This window comes from Phaethon aethereus, assembly GCF_964289735.1.
Source record: "Phaethon aethereus genome assembly, chromosome: 8".
Lineage (NCBI taxonomy): Eukaryota > Metazoa > Chordata > Aves > Phaethontiformes > Phaethontidae > Phaethon > Phaethon aethereus.
In genome coordinates, this window is record NC_138584.1 from 28,169,638 (window position 1) to 28,188,420 (window position 18,783).

The 18,783-nt window shown below is 39.7% G+C and overlaps 1 protein-coding gene across 1 annotated transcript in view; it reads right to left on the minus strand.

The window, feature by feature from the left end:
• The window catches only part of TTC39A (tetratricopeptide repeat domain 39A), a gene marked incomplete at its 3' end in the record, with an annotated part of 34,111 nt that overhangs the window by 10,892 nt on the left and 4,436 nt on the right, over nucleotides 1–18,783 (minus strand). The window contains exons 2-10 of the mRNA XM_082002670.1: nucleotides 15,447–15,578; nucleotides 14,669–14,745; nucleotides 14,078–14,145; nucleotides 10,358–10,422; nucleotides 9,270–9,369; nucleotides 8,090–8,155; nucleotides 1,589–1,697; nucleotides 880–947; nucleotides 690–749 (exon numbers count right to left, since the gene is read on the minus strand). Coding sequence (XP_081858796.1) covers nucleotides 690–749; nucleotides 880–947; nucleotides 1,589–1,697; nucleotides 8,090–8,155; nucleotides 9,270–9,369; nucleotides 10,358–10,422; nucleotides 14,078–14,145; nucleotides 14,669–14,745; nucleotides 15,447–15,578 — 745 coding nt within the window. The remainder of the gene's footprint in view (nucleotides 1–689; nucleotides 750–879; nucleotides 948–1,588; nucleotides 1,698–8,089; nucleotides 8,156–9,269; nucleotides 9,370–10,357; nucleotides 10,423–14,077; nucleotides 14,146–14,668; nucleotides 14,746–15,446; nucleotides 15,579–18,783) is intronic.

Sequence of the window (18,783 nt, forward strand, 5' to 3'; positions counted from 1 at the left end):
AACTGCCAGCATGGCTCCTGCAACTTCCAAATTATTAACAGCCCAATATTCCCCAAAGTCACATCTGCTGGTTTCACACAAGAGATCCTTGGCTCCACAGTCATCCTGGTGTTAGCAAGTTTACCCCTGCTGCAGAGCTCCCCATTCTTGGAAGTTATATTAAGTCCTAAACATAGACAAAATGAATGTTTGCATCTAGGGAAATTAGGAAACTAAAGTCAGAGGACAGATGCTCAGCTGGCATTTATTGTTGCAGCTCCAAAGATTTCAAGGGAGCTACCGCACTGCACACCAGCTGATACTCTGTCTCAGAGTATTTTGGACACACATTCTTCACCTCCCTAATTCTTTCACGTCTTTTATGACTCTCCACTCAGACTGAAGGCAAAGGATTACCACTGGATGTTATTAAAGGTACAACTTGCTTCAGGATATGAAAGAAAATGAGAAAAGTCTGTCATTAATACTGGTGTACTAGATTATCAGCAGAACTTGAGAAGGGTAGCAAAACAAGCTTGTCAAACAAGCTAGTCAAAAATTTTCAAAACTCCTATTTGTAATTCATAAACTATAAAAGACATATAGGCCAAAGCCACAGGAAGCAATGGCCAAAAAGGAAACATGGTTCCTGGAGGAATTTTTCTAAAGCTTTTGAGACTTACTTTCCCAAGAGCAAAAGGATTACTTACCGCATCAATATTACCCTTTAGTGTTTCTATCCTGCCTGCAAAAAACAGGAATATGGCTCCCTGTAATAAATAATAATAAAAATACAAGTATTCTGTAACAGTTTTCAAGCTGACCGTACAGTCTAGATCTTTGTTATTTGCCAAGAAAACATTAAGCAATCATACCAAACTAAATTATGATTAATTTTACCTTTGGATAGCGAGCCAAGTAAGGCTTAAGTAGTCTTTCTGCTTCCTCAACATTTCCTTTTCCTGTCCCTAGAATGCAAAAATGCATGTGATAAAAATAGTAATGAAAGAAAAAAAACCAAAACAAAACAGGAATGCAAGGTACTGATTAGCCATCCTCATCTGACCAATATTTCAGTTCCTCTCTCTGATAAGTAAGGCATAAACACAGGTGTTGCACTAAGCCAGCAAGCAGGAAGACCTGAACAACATTGTGCTTATCGACTGGAAAACTCACTTATGTGCAGCCCAACACATTTTGTAGAATGCTTTAGTAGGAGATAACAGGGAAGTGTACCTCAGCAGGAAAGCTACCACCTCCCCAAGAAATCAGGGATGACATATATACATGAACAAAGTATTCAGGAAGTCATCACTCACAGCCATTATTTTAAACTCCCAGATAATGCACCTGACTACTGGCAGGTTTAGTTCTCACAACTTCCTTTGCTATCCCCATCATCTCCCTTCCTAGGTGTTAAACAAACCTCCACTTTGAAGATTAAGACATTCTCTTCAGTTATGAGATTGTAAAATCAACCACAAATGAGGTATATTTAACCTGATCATGAACAAACAATTCAGCAACAAATAGGTGATGGAATCATCTTTTTCCCCTCTGTGTCCCACAAGAACTAATCAAATCCAAGAGTTATTATAAACAATCTTACCTAACACAAAGGTCATGAAAGTATGATAGCAAAGCAACAGCATGGTACACAGCACCGACCTAAAGCTGTATGATGATGCTCCTTCTTGAAGCTGCAGCAGACCATGCTCCTGTGCAAATAGAGGTGAGGATGGCAAAGTATTGGAAATGGACCACAGCTGTGTTTAGATAGTTTGTTAACTTCGGCAGCGTCATCTACAGATTGCTCACTCATCAAATTCCCAAAATGCACTGACATACATTGCTTACATAGCAATCAAGGATTAAAACACACATACGAAGTTATCTAACAGTTTTTCATGGAGTTACTGCTTAGCCTGGAAAACATCTGATGACAGAGCAGCAATTTGGGATTTATTACATGCTTAACATAAGAGACTGTGAGACAACTTATCACCATCATCTAAGTGCTGCTAAAGAGTATTCCAGAAACAAAAAACCACAGAGTTTTGAAATGCAAGGCAAGTAACACATATTGCCATTATGCAGTGTATCCACGTTTGTTGTCAGTAAGTGCAAACTGCATAAGCAAGTTAAAAATAGCATGAAAAAAATAAAGTCTGCAACTAGCAGGGCAAAGGACAAAAGGATATTTTTAAGTATGTTAAGAACAAAAGGAGCTTTGCAATGATGTTTGCCTGCTACCACCAGTGGAAAAATATGATGAAAAGAAGAATATTTCTGTTCCCTTTGGGAAGAACTAAAGCAATCAAGTATAATGCTGTATTCATATTCAGTGAGAGCATGATGGATAACCAACTGCAAGGATTCAAGGTCCTGAGGCAACAGCATTTAGCAGCCCATTCTAGGACTGGCTCCGTGGTATCAACGGCAAAATATAAATACGCAAACGTATTAAACATGAGATCTGCCTGCTAGTAAATATGCACAGTAAAACATCCACTGAGTGCTGGGGAAAATTCTGTTTAAAAGTTACACTATGACTGCAATGGAAAGTTACTGGAACATGATGTATGAGACCTATAAGGACATCCTTTCAAACCAGCTACACTATAAATAGGGACCCGGAGGGATGTCTATCGGAGCCACTGCGGAAGGTATCGGAGAGAGCAGTCAGAGCATGATCTCAACACAGATTTTCATTTTTTAGGTGTCCTTGCCAACAGAAGGGTGTTACGCTACCTCAGCTTTACCACTTACTGTGCGAACCCTGAAGCCTCTAATCATATTCTATTTTTCATCATACATGTACTTTCTCACTTAACTAGTGTGGTTAATTGTTTTCATATAAATGTTATTAAACACAGTTATTCTGTGTTTTTTTAAAATTATTGTTTTAGTTACTGTTATAGTACATTATACTAGTACATATTGTGCCATTAACACACATATTTGCAGGTCAGTTAGTATGGTATCTAGCCTGGATAAAATAATGAAAACAATGGATAAAATAATGAAAACAATGACTTGTATGTCACTTCAGAAGAAATTACAAGACAGTAAAATCATTACTGAAAACCAGTAACAATGGAAATCAAGCCAACTTCGTTTTCTGCTGAGCGTAAAAGTTTGATTGATACAGATAACTAACAAAATACGACATATTCAGCTTCTTTAAACTGCCCAGATGAAAACCACAAATATTTGAATTTTTTAAAAAAAGTAGCATTGCAAGGTAGAATTAAGACAAAACATTGAGTGGAATGAGTTTTGGCAGAAAAAAAATTCCAAAGTAGATTTCCAAAGTACATTTTTTTGAAGTTAAAAGTCGTCAGGCTGGATATTTCACTGAGCCTTTACTGACATCAGTACTAGTCCTTACAATGTTTGACATCTTCCATATAATGTAAAAATACACATAAGACACCTGATCACGTTTGTGAATAGCACTAAGAATGACAGAGAAACAAACTATATTAGTCATATGATTATTTGTCAAGTTGACCTCACTTATATATTTTAGTCCCAAAAATGTATTTTAATACAGCCAAACACAGAGTTACCATCTATATGAACAAGGAATGCAACCCACACCTACTCTGTGTGGGACTGCATCCTGGAAAGCAGCAACCGAAGTACCTGGGCTAAGAACATTCCCATTCATCAGAAGAGGGCTGCAAATCCAGCATACTTGAGACTAAATTCTTAAGCCAAGTAGTTACGCAGGTATGGGAAGCTCACCGAGCTTCCATAATCCTGTTTTGTCCAGTACAGTGGACAAAGAGTGCTTACTTTTCACTCTGCCACTTGAATACCCCAAACTTCCTGTATTAAAGTAACAATATAATCAGTAGACGCAGTCTGGAAAAAAAAAAAATCTAGAAGTAGTTATTAGCATTACAACACTTGCTTTCAGAAGAGGCTGCAACAAAGCTGCTTCTCCTCAAAAAAACTCTTGCAGACTGCTTCTGCTATGATGAGATCCCCAGGAGAGTGGGATGATGAGGGTGTCACTGGGAAACATGTTTTAGATACCACGCTCAGCCAACCAGCCCCCCTAGGCTCCCTCCGTGGCTGGCAGAGACAGGGGCAGTGCCCCAAGGAGCAATTCAGCACAGAAGCCTAGGTCAGACATCGTGAATCACCTTCTCAAGCACCTACTCCTTCTCCACAGGGAGCCTTCGGAGATCAGTCGGCAAACCTAATCAACTAAGTGAGGCGTCGTGAGTGCTATTACACCCATGTAATCCTCACTGGGGATCAAACTGAGCATCTCAGTACTAAATCACAAGCAGCTACTACTTGAGCCTAAGAAGTAACTCCGTAAACAAACTACATCGACTGCTGCCAGTCACTGAGTGGGTATATTACATTTAATTATTAGGACACACCTTCTAACCATAAATAACCCATAAATATCTCCCACACCTATGCCATAGGTGATACGAGCAATCCCGGAACACCAGGAATGAGCTTCCAAACAAAGTCTATTACAGGGCATATTGCTACAATATAAAACAGATGTCAAGGCAACAAGTGCTCTCCAAAATACTTAAATGATATTAACACATTTAGTTTTTGTTTTCACACAAAACTTAAGTTATTCTGAAAGGCATAAGGTATAACACAGAACAGGGAGTGATGACACTTCTTAGACACAAATGTGATCCAATGTGATAACCCTCTCCTTTCTGTGCAAGTTGCTTATAACATCCCACGACCTCTTAATTCCCAAGACTGTCACTACATTGTATTACATCAATATCTCATTAATTTGATTCTTGTCCCAAGCCATCCAATGCTCTGTCATTCAGGACTCCCCACATAAGCAGTGGGCATTCCCATAGTAAATGCAGAATGAACAAGAACAATGCTCAAAACCATTATCAGACAACATTGAGACTCGTTTGTATTTATTTCAGCTGTCACCAACTAAAATCCACCTACTTTCCCAAAGCGGAAGCTCTTGAACGATGTTTTTAAATCATTCTCTTTTAATTGGGGATCTTGACAATGAAAATAAAGCAAGGTCATCATCCATGTCTCATCACCTGATCACATTACTGCAGGCTTAGCAAGGAAGATGAATAATACTAACAGCTTTTATGAAGAACAGACTAATTCAACTGGTAGATGTGGCCTTTGAATGTATCCCATGAAATAATTTCAGATTTAACCTTCATGTAAAATTTGAAGAGACTAAAATGCAAATCAAGAAGATGCTTAGTAGGAAAGTGGAATTCCATTTATTACAAATTAAGACATCAAAAATATTCTTCAGCTCAGCTGCTTTGGGAAAAATGTCCTCCCACATCAAAAAGTATAATTTGAAAGAAATCAGTTCTATCTGAAAGTTTTCCTGCCTTCCCCTGAAATCATGCTCTCATCTGGCCCTCTGACAAATTGCACTTAATATACAATGGGCTCACGTCAAATCTTTTTAGTTTAGCAGCACAGTATTTGTAATCATCTATAAAATAAGAACGGGAGTAAATATTAGCCTGAGACCTGGCAGAGGAATCAGTAAGCAGGGTTCAATGCTTATATGGGAGATCAGTCAAGGACTCTTCTGATCTCACACCAGGAGTTAGTTATTAAACACAAAAAGTCCAGATGGGACACATACTCCACCTACTGCCCAAGGGAGTGAGGAAGGCATGCCTCCCCACCACAGCGTACCTGACAGTGTGTACTACGTCTCTCTGCCTACAAAAAATTTCTCATGGAATTGGACAAAACTGCATTGAACCTCAATGCCCAAATGCAGGGCCCATGCCATTAAACACAAATACGCCCATATTTTGATGAATGGTACAAGGGAAAGGAGCTTGAACAGTGAGAATGGCACAACTGGCACATCTTGGAGTGTAAGGGAACAAACTTGGCCTCGGGCTGCTTTTATACTTTTTTGAACTTATCCTACCAACTATTTTGAGACTGCAGACTGCTGTTAAGTTCATCACGTTGCCCACAAATGGCTTAGGAAGTAATGGAGCTTTGGGCATGTCCTCATTTACTATCAGATATGACATGTCTGAGAGACAAGAAGAGTCCCTAAGGGCAAATCTGCTGGCTTCAAGGCAGATTAGTATTGTGGAAGATATCGCGCTGCAATTTTATATCCAGTTTTAATAAACACATGACCCACACCAAAAGCAAGCTGTCCTCCAGTGCACTGTAGTGCTCTCAGGTAAACTGTAAACAGCTCAAGGCACTAACCATGGCTCTCTTGTCTTTTGCACAGTCTGATGTTCATCATGAGCATTTAATGGAAAAGACTGCAAGATCAAACACAGATATATTCAAAATTCCTGTCTTCTGGATGGGGTGCTGCACATAATATGCAAACTCTCCCTCTCCTCCTCTATCACTGTTTCTTTCACCTTCAAAACTCTTGTCTGTACAGCAGGGGACAGCTTCCTCCTTCAAGCTTTGGTAAATCACCGTTGGAAAGGATTGCAAATGCAATTGCAATTTTGTTTTTGGCTTTGTGCATCTCACAAATGTTAAATACAGAAAGACTTTTTTAGTATGTTAAAATAAATGACCATTAATGAACTTTGATCAACATGTTTAAAAAACTTTTTTATGGTGTGCCGGTTTCTGCTTAAATTTACGGTAATCTAGGTCATGCTTCAGTGAGTTATTAAAAAACTGGAACAGAAGCTGACTCATCAAGACAAATATCAGCCCACTCATAAGCATACAAGAAATCCCGGAGCCAAAAGAAAACAGCTGAAATTCAATTAGTGGGACAATTTTCAATAGCAGTAATAAGATGAGTGTTCAGCAAAGTATTCTCAGAACTGTGCTGGTACGTGAACTGCCCTTACATTTCTAGGAGAATATTTTGCTTTAGGTGTTCTTTGTTTTTGTAATTGGCAGGTAGAACTATTTGATTTTTGCCTCTAATGCTTGTGAAACTGCTCCTGGAAATTTTGAAGTTCTAATCCATGCTCTGCCAAAAGCTCCTTGCTTTTAAACAAGACATTTTATTTTCAGATCTAAGATCCTTCCTGTAAACTAATAAAATGGTGATGACACTCACCCACCTGTCACATAAGGTTGCAGCTCTGATTAAGGAGACACATTCTCATTGAAACTTGTTTTGTAAATAGAAAGCATTATGAAAGAGTTAAGTTTTAACTTGTTTATACAGCTTTTGTTGCATTTTCAGAACATGAAACATTTACTTTACCCAGCATTTATGAAATAAACATGACTAGTGGTTTAGGTTAAAGAGACCATGTTTTCTTAATCCAGGAACCCAACTCAGAGTGAATCTCATGAGAACATGGTGGTAGAGTGAGAGACAAGGGCAGGTATGAAGTATCAAGGCGAAGATATTCCCATCAATTTAGTATCCTAGTTTGAAACAACAAACTACAAAAAACTAACACAGCAGGAGTAGCACTTTCTGTGCATCTGCCCTGCAAAATGAATCAGGTTCATGTGAGTTTACTGGTGCTTCATTAATAAACTTCTGTCCTTAAATTGTGTGCATAAACAACACGTCAGACCGGTTACTCTCTAGGCAAAAAAGCACTTACTCTTTTAGAAAAAGAGAATTTAGGTGCCACACTCAAGTTACCAGTTGCTATTAAAGACATGGAGGGGGAAAAAAAAAAAAAAAAAAATCAGACGTGAAATCGATTCCCCCTGCCCCCTGCAACTGGATGTCATGCAGGAACATTCAGATACTGTAATGACAGTAACTATCAAGTAAGCTAATATATTAAAAGCTAAGAATACCCTTTTGGCTATGGACTTCTAAGCACAAGCAAAGCATAAATCAAAATACTAGTAACTAAAAAATTAAGTATGTCAACATCATTGTATTAGCCACTGTCTTTATCATGTTTCACAACTGTATCATCATGGAACGATGGTATCACAGTCTTTGAAGTGTAATAGTTCAGACAAAAATATAAAGGAAAACTGAGCTGCATGAAAGCATTGCTGCCAACAGTGCGCATGTGATACCAATCAGGAGCATTTCAGAGGGCTACAGGTAACATGAGGAAAAAGAGAGAAACCCCTGTGTCCATTTTTTAATTTAAGAGTGAGTGGAATGTACCAATGCTATTTAGTTCACGTTTACCTTGTTTCCGGAAAATCCAACAAACTCCAGTAATCTCAGAATCCGTGCAGGAAACATTGACAACGTCTAAAGAAAGAAATGCAACAGTTAGTTATGCAGTAACACACTTTCTGTCTCTCAGCTACCAGCTGCCTCATACAACTTTTCCAAACACAAGAAATAATCACGAGTATTACTAAAAACATCTTTACATGTTTGACAATTTCCTGGGTAAACGTATACACCTGCTACATTTTTACATACAATTTAAACAGAAATATCCGTTTAATAGAGAGACCCTGTGTCTCCAGGATTCCCTGCACACAAATATGCTTACACAGCACATGCTTAGTAACGCTAGTACTTCTTGGATGTTTCAGAAATACAGGGTGTATACCACACAATACACATTTGTTCTTTGTGCAGCAAATCTAACATTTCAGTATATGCCAGACTCACACAAAGTAACGCAAGCAATGGGAAGCACCAGGCACTTTCTGCAGCCCATCACCTGAACAATCATGTTGCCCCTCACCATCTCTGGGTCATCAACCATCCTGTACCATATAACCACTCGCCTTCCGACCGGAACACAAGCAACAACAGCCAGCAGTGACCTGAACAGCACCCCATGCTGTTCCTGTACCCTGCCCCACCAACAGCCAAGTCACTTGCTTCCCAAGTGCCAGCTAAACAGTAAACGTCAACTGTTTCAGCAAGCAAGTCAACAAGCACAGGCAACTGCTGCCTCTGTGCAAGGCTTCTCCTGGCCCCCATCCCAGTGGGTCCCTTCTCATGAGACTGTAACACCTCCCCTCCAAATGCCTCCCAAGCATTGGTCACTTGGCTAATGAACACCCTTACTGGAAGCTGGGCACAGGCACTCAGCTATATTCTCAAAGAACATACCCTTAGCCCATGTCAGATGAGGTAATTTCCCCACGAGGATGTGCAAGTGGGTCTGCACACACACAGCAGTACTACCCGTGTTGTGAGTAATAGTCTCTTTATTTCTAAAGTGTACTACTATCTGATGTTCTTAGACCAAAGACTGGGATCCTGCAAGCGTCAGCACATGTACTAATCATATGGTTAAAATAAGGTAACGCTGATGTCAGTAGAACGTCTCAGGTATTTAAGTTAAGATCATTTTCAGGAGGTTGCAGGACTTCAGCTCAAGAGAAGAACTGAGGGTACATACCAGATTAAATGCTCCAACTCCAAGTTTTACACCTCCCTCAAAATGAAGATGGTTCTCTCCTTTGACATAATGTGGAGACTGTATGAGACTGTCCAGCTCCCTGAAAATGTACAAGATTCTGTTACATTGTCAGTAGATAGAATGATTAATTACAATTCAGTACGAAACTAACCCAATTACCTTGAACTACACAGTAGTTCAAAAGAGGTCAATTTGTCACCTCACTCAGGTGAACAACACGTACAAGATTTTGTTGGATTTAGCAACAAATCATTTCTGTCACATTACTATCAGTTAAAAAACATGGAGTCCTGGAGGTTAATTTCTGTCAAACAGACATAGTCAACTTGCAACCACATTTCTGCCTGGAAACGTTTCAAAGAATAGCTGTTTGGAGTAACACCAACCTTTACTACTGCAAAAAGAGATGATGGGGCAGTGCAGGAGAGTTAAATTTAAATTAGCAAATTTGATTTGAGTTTCACTAATTCCTGTATTGGGTATTCCCTTTTTGTGCATGTTCATGCAAAAGAACATTTTGTTATATATAGGAAAAGACAACTGTAAGAAATATTTTAGAATGGGCAGGTATATCAGAAATTACTTTTCACTTAGTTTTCTACCTTTCATAGATCTCAACTTTGTAGTGTCCCTTTACTTTCCTGTGTAATCCAGCTGGATTTGAACCTGTTTGGTCTCCAAGCTTTCTATGGCTATATGTTTTTCACACTATTGTTTTAGTTTATTTTGTTAATTACTAGGAGAAGAAAAACACTGTTTTAATGGCAGCCACATACTTGTGTTCAGGCTGTCATGTTTTTATCTGCTGGTTGTTGCTAACAGATAGTTGGGATATAATAATATCATACCATAATAATATCCCACTATCTTTACAATCCAGATCAACCATAACATCAATGTCCTTTGTTATGCAAAGGAGGAATTTGTGTGGGCTGAGAAGGGCTGTAGACACGAGGCCCATAATAAAGGCCGCAATACCTACAACAGTAATTAATTTGTGAATTGGACAACTCAACCAGCAGCACTTTTTACTGAAAGAGTACGCTTAATCACATCATTACTCTTACCTGTATGTTTGGTAACTGTTTCGGACTTTGATGCCTCCTTTTATGAAGCTAACCATATTCTCATCCTGTTAGAAAGGAAACACATTAGCAATAGGAGTTTATAAGCATTATAAAGAGCTTTTTTCTTCTTGAGATGAACACATGCCTTGAATATAACCATCACGACACAGACAATGTAAGTCTCTGAGAAACAATACATGGATTTAAATGTCCTTTTTATGTTAAAATACTTTTACTGTGTTCAGGTGTATACACTTTATTTTGATGCCTTCTGTGATTAGTTTAGCCCCTCTGACCTTTGGACCATCTGAATTTGCATTAATGAACACAGGGACTAAGCTAATGAATGGCACCTAGGGTAGATGCATTTGTGGCTCTTTCAAAAAATAGCACTCTCATTTGTCCTTCAGGACAGTTAAGATCTGAACATTTCCTGGCTCAGCACCAGATACAAATAACTGTCTGTCCTCAGGAGTCTACAGAATATAGTTTCACATCCTAAAAAGGAAGCATGGTAAGTAAAGTTATACAGGATATGCTCTTTCTGGTCTGAATATTCACGTATCTATGAGATCCATACTAGTATGGCAACATAGAATCATACGATAGCTTGGGTTGGAAGGGACCTTTCATGGTCATCTAGTCCAACCCCCCTGCAGTGAGCAGGGACAACTTCAACTAGATCAGGTTGCTCAGAGTCCCGTCCAACCTGACCTGGAATGCTTCCAGGGATGGGGCATCTACCACCTCTCTGGGCAACCTGTGCCAGTGCTTCACCACACTCATGGTGAAAAATATCTTCCTTATATCTAGTCTAAATCTGCCCTCTTTTAGTTTAAAACCATTACCCCTTGTCCTATCGCAACAGCCCCTGATAAAACGTCTGTCCCCATCTTTCTTATAAGCCCCCTTGAAGTACTGGCAGGCTGCAATAAGGTCTCCCTGGAGCCTTCTCTTCTCCAGGCTGAATAACCCCAGCTCTCCCAGCCTGTCCTCACAGGAGAGGTGTTCCATCCCTCTGATCGGTTTTGTGGCCTACTCCAGACTCGCTCCAACAGGTCCATGTCTTTCCTATGCTGTGGGCTCCAGAGCTGGACGCAGCAGTAATGTTACATTACCAGTTATATGAACTGAGAACTTACAGCAAAGTGTATCTGAGGTACCATTAGTTTACAGTTGTATCCCAAAGACAGAACTCTGTAGTAACTTTCTGGTGGCAGTTTCTCACCTCACTCATCATATATAATCTGTCATTCTGGTTTGTTTTGATACCTGATATTACTTTGGGATAGGAAAACTGCATGTATTTTAGCAGACTATTTTTCTGTGATGGTATTTTAAGAGGCTGCATGAAGCACTGTGGAGAAAATAACATAGATTAGACGAACAGTTGGTTGTTTTACTGTTACTTTTAGGTAAACAGTGCTCATCGATATGTGAACAATGAGACAGAACCTGCCTCAAAGAGCATTCCATCCTCCTGTAAGTCAGGAAGATAATCCAACCAAAGTTACAGTTCAACTTCTTCCAGGCTTTGCTTTCTGTGAACTAGCATAGGAAGCCTAATGGCCTGAACTGAAGGGCAGGGGCTTACTCCTGCACCTGAAACATCACCACGATCCTGTGTGCTTGACAGTCACCATTAAGCAACATTATCAAGAGTGATAACTGAGGACAGAAACTATGCACCATAAATGAACACGGAATTCCTGATGACGTCTCCCCAGAGACTTGAATCTTAATCACGTGCAAACAAAATAAAAACAGGGCTGCATTTTTCTGTGGTTATTTGTTCTGTAGAAAAACTCAGGTTTTTTTTCGCAACAGGAGGGCAGGAGGTATAACATACCTAACCATATGTAAAGGTTCAGTTATATTTTCCTTTGAATGGAAAATGAAAAGAGGAAAGAAGATGGTTTTGAACTGTTTAAACTCAGAATACTCGTAAGACCAACAACAGAGATAACCAACGTGAGAATAGTCCAGCCCCTGAAAAATCCTGAGACTAACTTTTATGTGTTTTCAACTGGATGTGGTCATTTACATAAAGCATTAGAACTAATCCACTTCAATAGCTGTTGGAACCAAAGGCCTTTGTTTAATTTTTAAAACCAGTTCATGTGTTCATGAAAAATTAAACAGAATAGAAGAGGAAGCAAATGAACAGGAATTCTTTGTGCAGAAGAAGACAAGAAATTATTTTCTTACTCTTAAATTTCTCATGTATCTATAAACATTTATTAAAAACAGATACCTGCAAAAACAGTGCTTAAAACCAAAAGACATTGCATTAAACACTCCTTTCTTACAGGCATAATAGAGATATTCTGAAAAGCCTTGCTTCCATAGCTTCAGATATCACCCAAACTGTCACCAGTGCTAGAGACTACTCATCCTAAAGCACCAGGAACATGGAAATAGGTAGCTACACCTCAGCCATTTAAAAATCCAGCATCTTACCCTAAAGTCACCATCATTAGCACTCTAAAAACCTCCAGAAGCAGCTGCTCTGACTACTGGTTTTGCTATGAAGCAGAGGGGCATGGTGGATTGCCGAAAAAGGTTACACGGTTCATAAACTATCATAAGCAACATAAATCAGAGCCCATCTGGCAACTCCCAAACACTACAAAATCACCACCTGCATTTTGCTCTTTATCAGCATCTTCGAGCATGCAAGAAGCAGCAGCTCTTTGTGAATGTGACTTTTATTATCCTCTCTGTATAGATGAAGAGGCCTGCTGTCATACAGCAAGTACAGACAAATCAGGAAGAAAAATCAGTTATTCCCACTATGATTAAAAATTTAAATTCACAGAATCACTAGGTTGGAAAGGACCTTCAAGATCATCAAGTCCAACCATTAATCCAGCACCACCATGTCCCCTAAACCATGTCCTGAAGCGCCACATCCACACGTTTTTTGAACACTTCCAGGGATGGCGACTCCACCACCTCCCTGGGCAGCCTGTTCCAATGCCTGACCACTCTCTCAGTGAAGAAATTTTTCCTAATATCCAATCTAAACCTCCCCTGGCGCAACTTGAGGCCATTTCCTCTTGTCCTATCACTAGTTACTTGGGAGAAGAGGCCAACACCCTCGTCACCACAACCCCCTTTCAGGTAGTTGTAGAGAGCGATAAGGTCTCCCCTCAGCCTCCTCTTCTCCAGACTAAACAACCCCAGTTCCCTCAGCCGCTCCTCATAAGACTTGTGCTCCAGCCCCCTCATGAGCTTTGTTGCCCTTCTCTGGACACGCTCCAGCACCTCAGATTGCAAGCTGGAGTCCAGGTAAGCATTGCTAATGTTGATCCACCAACCAAATCAAGCTTCCTTAGTACAAACAGATAAAATTCAATGGGGCACAAAAGACAGGCAGCACTGTTTAGCAAAATATATGTGTGGAGCCTAATATCTATGCAGACCATAATAGCTGTTCAAGAACAAACAAGTGAGAAAGTAGCCTTGGGAAAGCAAACACCAGCCTGACTGAAATGAAAATCTTGCTTGCATTCATAATAATGATAAACATAAGGGATAACAAAACATTCTACTACCTCATCAGCAGATAGTCCAGATAAAATCCAGCTTTAATCCAGATGAAAGTGTCGTACACCATTAGGGTAACTACAGTCTTCTACCATTTCATTAATTTAAAACAAAGAAACCTGTACGATGTATACATTTTTTCCCCCCCAAAAGCCACATAGGAATCCATACCTGGAGGAATGTGAGTGCTGCTCTCTGAAGTAAACATTCAGCATAGCAAATTTCTGCATGAATTTCCTCTAGTGTCACACAGAGTGGGGAAAGAAAACAAATCCATCAGACAAAAAGCCATTAACAAAAACTTAGCCCATTAATATAGAAATATGATCACAAAGCTCAACCTGAGAAAAATCTTTTCCAAATGTGCTGTAGTACTTCAGTTGTAGACTACTGAAGTAACTCCAAACAGAAACGACACATAGTTACAGGCACTTTGCAGGACCTTCTCTGGTGGTTTGCAGGAATTTGTACATCTAGAACCTTTCTAGGCATTTCAATACTTGTTTCTAGCTGTTTCTTTACCAGCAACTTTTTGAAATGCTGAGTCAGCAATCAACAAAAACAGCGATTTTTGGATGTGGTGACACAGTAATCACCAAAACACAGATCCAGCAAATGCCAAAGCAGCAATTTTGTCAGTGAACTCACAGCCCGCAAAAACATGCTAGGTGAACAATTCACCCAACTCACACAATTCCAACTGCAGCGAAAAAAAAGAAAAAAAAAGGAAGAAAACATTATGCATGTTAGAGAGAATGTTACCTTCAGTAAAGTGCTCAAGGCTTTGTCTATGCACAAGGTTGTTGATAGAATCAGCTACTGTAGATTTCTTCCTAAATCTGCAGAAAAGTCAGTTTGGTCATTCTGAACATGAAGCATCAACAACAGAGAATGGTATCTTTCAGCTGGCCACCCCTACAGTCCCTAACATAGCCCTAGTGCTCACCGACCCTCTGTCATCTTACCACATATACAAGCTTCAGCATATTCCATACAGAACTTAGTCATCACAGTCCTCCTGGGATCCATCTTTTACCCTTCATGAGCATAAACCTGCCTTGATGAATGAAGGGGAGGAGGGAGCTTTTTGATTTATTTGGGGGGGGGGGGGGGAAGGTATGGGTGCATGTGCGCACATGTGTACAGAAGTGGGAGCACAGCTGACTCAAAGACAGATAGCTACAGTACAACCATCACCAAAATGGTAAGAGTCTGCAGTGTCTGTAAATGGTAAATGACTTCCAGACACTGTGGAACCAGGGCTACAGATAGGACAAAAACCTAATTGACAAGAAAAATCAGACATTGCAGTAAACTGAAGTTTTCAAGACTAGACTGCTGAAAACCCTAAATTATGTAGTCCAACCTCATAACTGACCCTCCTTTGAGCAGGAGGCTAGCCTAGATGACCTCCTGATGTCCCTTCCAACCTCAGTTTTCCTATGATTTCTATGAAATTACATGTCCTTTTTTAACCCGTATGTCCTTCAAAATGTTCCCATGAAGGGACTATTTATTGACTGAATTGCTCCACACTTACTTTTGACAGGTGGCTTGAGCTTCCTTCATTGTGTTTCCTGCATTCAGTATGTCCTGAGGATCAAAAGTCATCATAGCTTGCATTTCCAATATGGTGGCATAAGTGAGTGCATGATACATACTATCTTTAGTTCTGCAAGAAAACACAAGATGCAGAGCACAGCTGATTTGATTATATTATTACTTTTAAAAAAACACAAATCCAATTCCAGAAACTCATCAGTCTGATGGGAACTGGGTCTAAATAAACTAGAAATCAAACACAAAGGATATGCAAAATAATCAAGAAACGGTACTACATTGAGATTTGTACAGGAAATCACGTCTACAGCTCCAGTTTCAATAACTGTGCTAAAATGTTCCAATTCTGAGCCAAGGGTAGGTATCTGACATACATAAATCACAGGAATTAACCACATGGCTAACCATTCAGGGACCATAGAGTCATGGGGTTTTTTTAACGGCGTATCTAATGAATACTACAACATATTACACTAATCCAGATGATCTTCTTCTATTTTGGAACAGTTACTCAGGACAGACTCAAGGAGATAAGTACCACAATACTATAACCATGGCCAAAGCAGAATCTTCTTCAAACAGATCTTCCCACCCAAACATTCCAGTCTACGCCAAACTTTACAGTTTTTTCCTCCTGTTCTTTTCTGCCAACCTTCCACCACAATTTGTTCAGCTTAAAGATTCTTCTGTGGGATTTCAGATGGTGACTCTTTTGCACAAAGCCAAAAACTTTGGCCTTACTACAAGGAAAATAATGAACTCCTATCTGCAGCCATTGCCAGCACCTTTCCTGTGGCAGGAAGACAGGTTTACATATTGCACACATTTACAGCATTCAGCCAGTACCTATGTATAGTACAATCCTCTGCAAACAAATCAAAATATCTTCAGGCCTAGAGGTCCTATGACGATGACCTGGGAAATACATTGAAGGGCAAGCTCAGATTAATTCCTGTCACAGAAATCCTCTGTAGACTTTACTAATCCACTCCTGACAAATAGCACGACTTAGACAAATACTGCTAAAGAGCAACAATTGCTATTTCAATTGTTTACACTTTTAGAATGGATCAGATAGTTCTATACAACAGGGAATATTCAAAAATACTTGCAGCCAAACAAAGATATCCTTTCAACAAAATCTCCACCCTCAGTACACCTATTCTTAATATGTGTACTTCAGGGGCTTGCTTCTCAAAACAAGGTACTTCATTTTCTTTTTCTGTCAAGGAGAAAGTGGCGTGCCAGCAACGTGCTCTTGCAACAAATGGGCTAATGGTATCTTGGTCTGCGTTAGGAGTGTTGCTGCCAGCAGGTCAAGGGAGGTGATCCTGCCCCTCTGCTCAGCACTGGTGAGCCCACAGCTGGAGCACTGTCCGGTTCTGGGCTCCTCAGTACATGGACATACTCAAGAAAGTCCAATGAAGGGCGATGAGGGTGATTAAGGGATTGGAACATCTCTGCCATGAGGAAAGGCTGAGAGACCTGGGACTGTTCTGCTTGGAGAAGAGAAAGCTCAAGGCATTCCTATAACATATAGAAATACCTGAAGGGAGGCTGCAAGGAGGACAGAGCTAGGCTCTTTTCATCGGTGCCTAGTGACAGGACCACAGGCAATGGGTGCAAACTGCACAGGAGGCTCTCTCTGAACATCAGGAAACACTTTTTTACTATCAGGGTGACCGAGCACTGGCACAGGTTGTCCAGAGAGCTTGTGGAGTCTGTATGCTTGGAGATATTCAAAAGACATCTGGGACGCAGTCCTGGACAACCGTGTCTAGGTGGCCCTGCTTTAGCAGGTGACCTCCGGAGGTCCCTTCCAACTTCAACCACTCTGATTCAGTGGTTTTGTTTTAAGGAGAAAAGCCAAACTTTAAAGACACCCCAAACCATTTAATTTCTCCCCTGGAAATACACTTGCCTCCCCAGGTTTTGATACCTGGATTGAACTGAAAGATAATTTTAAGGATAACTTAAAGACAATCCTGCATTAATCAATGATCTAATAACTCACTGTGGTGACCTGGATCCCCTTAAGTTTTCTAACAATTCAAAGATTATTATGCATTAATTCCTTTGCTTGATGGAGTAAACCACCCTTAAGTATTCTCAAGAATAAAAAAACCTGACGTTTGGTTATTGTTTTCCAGAGCCAAAAAATAACTTTGTCTACATCTAAAGCAACCTCATCTCAATGACATTATGCAACAAAATCACCAAAGAAAAATCCAAGTAATGATACAACCCTAATTCTCTTTATATATATAGTTTTTGAGATCTAGGGATTAAAATAATACCTAGTGCTGGTACAGGTAGCATCACACAGATATCTGGTGCTTCCTTAGCCAATCTGCATAAGAACAACAAAGGGCTGCTTTTACCAATAAACACAACAGAGCAGGCTGGCTGTGCTGAAGAAATTTGCAGTGTACATCTTTAAACTCCACTGCAGTCAGTGTTTTGTGGTTGTCCTTAATTCCTAGTTGCCCCCACCATACACAGGTTATCTAACAAGCTGTTCTAACCAACCTCTAAACCAATCTAGCATAAAAGCCATTTTGGGAAATCACCTACCGCCCTAAGTACTATGAGCTCCACACCATGCGAACATCCATCTCATCTCCAACATAAGTAAGAACAGACAGATAATGGAGAGATTAATTTAAAATTCAGCGGAGTCAGGACAGCTCTGTCCTGGCCTCCTGCATCACCATTCTTTCAGTAGACTGATAATGCAAAATAGAAAAAAAATGAACAGACTATAAAATGCCAGCCTGATGAAGTGTTCCTGTTCATTTGATTACTCATCAGCCTCAGTGAGCACAGAGAAATACACTTCATCTCATTTTTATTAAAACAAAACCCTTCCAAAGGTTCCAATTTAAAGCACAGGGAAGGCACTAAAATAGTCCCCTTCCAAAATTTTAGAAATTTGCTTTCAAAATCAAAGCAGATAAATATTAAATTCACTGCACTAAAAGGAAAATTGATACTTTTCACAGACTCATAGTGAAGAGGGATTTCCCTCTCCAGTAATTTACTTCTGATACCAAATCACTCCTGCCCTAATCAATGGCCTCATCTATTTTGCTTCTAATATTTTAAAGGAGATAATAATTAATGTTTATCTTTAGTAACACTTTATCAACACTAAAATTTACTCTTTTTTCCGGGGCTGGGAAGAAGGTAGAAATGCAACTAAATGTAACGGTTTTCTGTACTATTTACACTAACTGTACAATTAAAGTTACATCCTGGCATATTGCCAGAAGTTTTAAGGCCTGGATGGATACAGAACAAAACCCAATAGCTTTTTT